General features: G+C 34.9%; 1 protein-coding gene across 1 annotated transcript; it reads left to right on the top strand.

Annotated features, from left to right (window-relative positions):
- The first annotated feature begins 2,010 nt into the window (after window positions 1-2,010).
- On the top strand, window positions 2,011-4,442 carry WRKY21 (WRKY DNA-binding protein 21). The gene is made up of 3 exons (XM_028080164.2): window positions 2,011-3,442; window positions 3,530-3,655; window positions 4,172-4,442. Exons 1-3 carry the CDS (start codon window positions 2,643-2,645, stop codon window positions 4,314-4,316), a joined length of 1,071 nt encoding a protein of 356 aa, XP_027935965.1. The 5' UTR covers window positions 2,011-2,642; the 3' UTR covers window positions 4,317-4,442.
- The last annotated feature ends 314 nt before the right edge of the window (window positions 4,443-4,756 follow it).

The following is a 4,756-nucleotide window of genomic DNA, read 5'->3' as shown; positions in this document are numbered from 1 at the left end:
ACTCAGCCCTACATGGGCTCAACTCAACTCAACATGATGTGAACCAGATCAGTCTTAGCTTAACCTAGACACAACTTGTCATGGAATGAACCAAAACCAGCCTACTTGATCTATGACTTAGGTAAACCTAGTCTATACTCAGCTCGACCCACTTGACTTGACATGTGTTGAGCGTCACCCTAACCTGACCTGCTTGAAATTGAAATTAGCTCAACCTAAACTCAATTTGACCTAACTTGTCCCAATCTATTCTTGACCTGACTTGGCACGACTTTAATCAAGCCTAACCGACCTGACTTAGATTTGATTCGTATTGACCTAACTTGAACTCAATTTGATTTGACTTAATTTGGACAGATCTTAACTATTTGTCATGGTGTTGGCTTAGTCTAACTTAAATAAATTTAACCCAACTTTGCTCATACTAAACTTAGATTTAGATTGAATAAATATTTTTTTATGTGTATAAAAATAATTTAAATATTTTTTATTTTACTTTTAAATAAATATTTTACTTTAGAATTTTTTTTCATGGTCTTAACTGAGACTTTTGTTAGCATTTTGGTTGTATGATTTTTTTTAGGTGGACCTTTTTAGTCTCAATCCATGTGGATGAGGTGAAGTTCTATGAGTTGAACCAAATTTACAAATATAAAATAAATAACTATCATCTATTAACAATTTGAAAAATTTTAAACATTTTTTAAAGTTAAAAGAATGTTACCGTTATTTTAGTTAATGCCTATTTTAAAATAAAGAGAAAGGGGTTGCAGGTTCTTCCAACCCAAATTATTTTCATCTACTCCATCTGCACATTTCTCACTAACCAAATCTAGGCTTCGATGAATCACACATAACGTCAATTTAACACCCTCATTTCATGCTACGCTCTTATCTTAGTAACTGAAAAACTTCTATCAAACATAAATGTATAAAAGTCAACAAAATTATAAAAAAATAACGATGTATTAAAACAAAATGCTGACATTATTTTTTCAATGAATAACTCCTTTAATAGTAACTAAAAAGAAAGATTTTCTAAATACTAGCGTAATACAGGTGTTATCACGTCTGTGTGTATATTTTTTAAATATACATAATATTATAATATTATTAAGTTAATATATATATTAAAATTATATTTATTAAAAATAAAGTGAAATATATTAGAACAGATAAAAGAATAACCATTAATAAATAAAGAAGAAGAGAAGAAGCAGAGACATCTGATTTTATAAAAAATTTATAAAAATAACGATCAATTTTTAAAAATTTAATAAATTATTATATTTAAAGAATAAAATCAATATTTTAAAAAATGGACAAAAAAATGAAATTTCTTTATGTATTGTTATAAATAACGGTTCATCATTAAACTAGCCCTTAATTATATTAGTTTATTTATAATATCTTCCTATTGCGTGTATAGTGTACAATTTAGATAAACATTAAACTATATTCAAATAAGTGTAAGTTATTTATTATTTAAGCTGTAAAAGCACTTAATCTGGCAGTTTATATACTCTAATCACTCATTAATGAAGAGATTAACTTTATTAATGACACCCAGAACACAGATAATTTGCAGTTCAAAAGAAGAAGAGAACAGTGCAATAGTATTAATTGAATTGAATCTGTACAAAGACGTTACATTGAACAAAGGAATTTGCAAATATGGTACGCGGAAAGCACGCAGGGCACAAGGTAATAAGTCCAAAATTCGAAACTGAAAGAAAAGTAGTGAAACCCAGTGAAGAAATTGAATTGAATAGATAAATGGGAGAAAAAGAGAAAGAAGTAGTAAAAGTGAAGCTGAAATGGGTAGGTCTAAGAAAATATTAATTAAAGCTGAAAAAAGGGATGAAAAAGAATAACAAAGGTCTTCGTGTGGGTCCCACCTTCAAATCTGTGACAGAGACAGCAGTTTCATTTCTCAGCTCCTCTTCCTTTGTGCATTTTGCTTATTTAAACAAACTCCTCTTTGTTCTTCTTCTCTCTCGCAAGAGCTACAAATATTATAATATAGGTTTTTTTTTTCTCTCTTCTTGCTCTGGATTTAATAATATATATATGAATTATATATATATTCACTAAAGTTGGAAGCTTTGTATTCTTGTGTATGATGGTTGTGTTGTGTGAAGTCTCAAGGGAAGCAAAGTCCTCTCTTTCACACCTTTCAGTCTCAAAACCGAGGGAAGAAGAATCTAGGGTTTAGCACCACCAAGTTCGTCAAGGTCTGTGCTTTGGTGCTTTTTTCTGTTTTTTCTCTCTCACTGGAAAATTGGGTTGATTTTTCTAGAAGAGGATATGCTGCAACTTGCGAGGCACCCTCGGTTTGTTCTGATTCAACGGTTGTTCTTTCTTTCCAAAAAGCATGTCTTTTTTTCTTCCTGAGTTGGAATTTTGAAACTTTAACTAGAAATCCTGTTTCTGTGGCTCCTTGTCTGGAAAAAAAATGGGATTTTTTCCACCTGGGTCGTTTTATCTGCCACACAAGGCTGAATGTTGGTAGATGTGTGGGATGTTGTTTTTTTAGTATTCTGGTGTAGTTGGGTTAGTTCTGCCCCTTGTTTGGGGTCTTTAGTTTTTTTTTTTTGCCCCTTTTTGTCTGTTTATTTTTATTTTTTCTTATAGAGGCTAATATGGAAGAGGTTGAGCAAGCTAATAGAGCAGCTGTTGAAAGCTGTCATAGGGTTCTGAGTTTGTTGTCTCAACCAAGGGATCAAGTTCAGCATAGGAATTTAGTGGTGGAAACTGGAGATGCTGTGGTAAGGTTCAAGAAGGTTGTGTCCTTGCTTCAGAGTGGTTTGGGTCATGCAAGAGTGAGAAAGGTTAAAAACCCTCAAGTTCCCTTTACCCACCAAAGCATCTTCTTAGACAACCCAAATTGCAAAACCAACAACCATCACTCAAAAAATCTGCATGTTTTCCAACCCAGCTTTCCTGACAATTCAATTCAGGAACTGGGTTCAACCATTAAACATTCACTCTCTCTAGGACAGCCCTCTTTGGAATTGAGCTCCAGTGGGAAAAGTGCTCTTCACCTCACTCAGCAGGCTTCATCAACTCACTATCACTTCTTTCAGCAACAGCAACAGCAAAGGATGTTGCTCCAGCAGCAACAGCAGCAGCAGCAACAACAACAGCAGCAACATTTGAAGCATCAAGCAGAAATGATGTTCCGAAGGAGCAATAGTGGCATAAACCTGAATTTTGACAGCACTAGCTGCACACCAACAATGTCATCCAATAGGTCTTTTATTTCTTCCTTGAGCATAGACGGAAGTGTGGCTAACTTGGATGGAAGTGCCTTCCATTTAATAGGAGCTCCACACTCTTCTGATCAGAATTCGCAACAGCACAAGAGAAAATGTTCTGCAAGAGGCGATGAAGGAAGCTTGAAATGTGGGAGCAGTTCTAGATGTCATTGCTCTAAGAAGAGGTAGCACATGTTTCATTAATTTCTGTTATTTCAAAAGTTTTTATTTGTCCTTGTAATCTGTCATTAATAACTCTGTGTTCTCCGCAGGAAACATAGAATGAAAAGGTCAATCAAGGTGCCTGCTATCAGCAACAAACTTGCAGATATTCCCCCTGATGATTATTCATGGAGAAAGTATGGTCAAAAGCCAATCAAGGGCTCCCCTCACCCTAGGTTTGTTCTAGCTCTGCTTTCAGATATTTGATTGATTCAAGGGACTCCCCGAGAATATAATTGGGCGTTGTAAAACTTTTAAAGTATATTGCTATTTCTGACAATTATGCTGTTTGGTGAGCATTTACGATCTATCTTTCCTTTTACAGCATTGAAGTTAAGTGTGCATGAGAATGATACACTAGCGTGTAGGGCATTTTTTTTGTTTCTTATTCTTTATTTTTTTAAGCATGCAAACAGGTCCCTGATATTTTGATTGTATTCCTTTGTCTGTGTTAGTTCTTTGTTATTCCGGTTGATGAGATCGTTATAGACCAGGGGGTGATTGAAGTCGTCATTGAATATCCTTATGTGTACAAATCTTTCATGTCTCTTCAATGTTTGAGAAATTAGTTTAGCAATTTGGTAGTAGTCTTGGCACAAACTCCTTCCAGTAGTATCAGTAACCAGGTGAAGGTGACCACATGTTTTTGTGTTTGAGGAAAGTGGCCTTAATTCCTCCTTCTAAATTTTCAGGGGATACTATAAATGCAGCAGCATGAGAGGGTGTCCTGCTAGAAAGCATGTTGAGAGGTGCCTGGAAGAGCCAAGCATGCTAATTGTCACCTATGAAGGCGAACATAACCACCCTAAGTTACCAACGCAATCTGCAAATGCATGAACTATGTGGAGAGCTTAACCAAGACCAAGTCCATCATTCAATTTGTCAAAACCTTTGTGTGATTGGCTTGAGTTGCTACTGTACATATTTTAAGTGATGCAAGCAGAGATGGATATTGTTGCCGCAGATTTTGGCTTTTGTTATAGTTTGGCTAACCAGCCGTTTATTTAGAGAGGGTGAGGATCACTGATTAAATGAACAAAGTCTGTAAAATTGACTAGTTTCGGTTCCTAAGAACTATTTCATCTTTCTTTAGCCTGTTATAAACATCTCTGGATTTCTATATGAATGAAATGCTTCTAAAAAATGGTGCTTTTCTTTGGAAGAGCCTAACTCAACTCGAGAAGAGTTAACTGTAGACGGTGAGAATTCTTTTGTTTCACTTACACTGTTTTGGTCATATGAGGTGTATAACACACTATCACATGCCACTGAGATGT

This window comes from Vigna unguiculata, chromosome 7 (assembly GCF_037176805.1).
Source record: "Vigna unguiculata cultivar grain cowpea cultivar isolate G323 ecotype 2 chromosome 7, ASM3717680v1, whole genome shotgun sequence".
Lineage (NCBI taxonomy): Eukaryota > Viridiplantae > Streptophyta > Magnoliopsida > Fabales > Fabaceae > Vigna > Vigna unguiculata.
This window is presented reverse-complemented; position numbering and strand designations above follow the sequence as displayed.

What these genes read in the sequence shown, in the direction of transcription:
- WRKY21 (XM_028080164.2), top strand. Translation starts at nt 2,643, where the DNA reads ATGGAAGAGGTTGAGCAAGCTAATAGAGCAGCTGTTGAAAGCTGTCAT. An exon ending in TGTCATTGCTCTAAGAAGAG is followed by an intron (nt 3,443 to 3,529) that starts GTAGCACATGTT and finishes TGTTCTCCGCAG; the next exon opens with GAAACATAGAATGAAAAGGT. An exon ending in AAGGGCTCCCCTCACCCTAG is followed by an intron (nt 3,656 to 4,171) that starts GTTTGTTCTAGC and finishes CTAAATTTTCAG; the next exon opens with GGGATACTATAAATGCAGCA.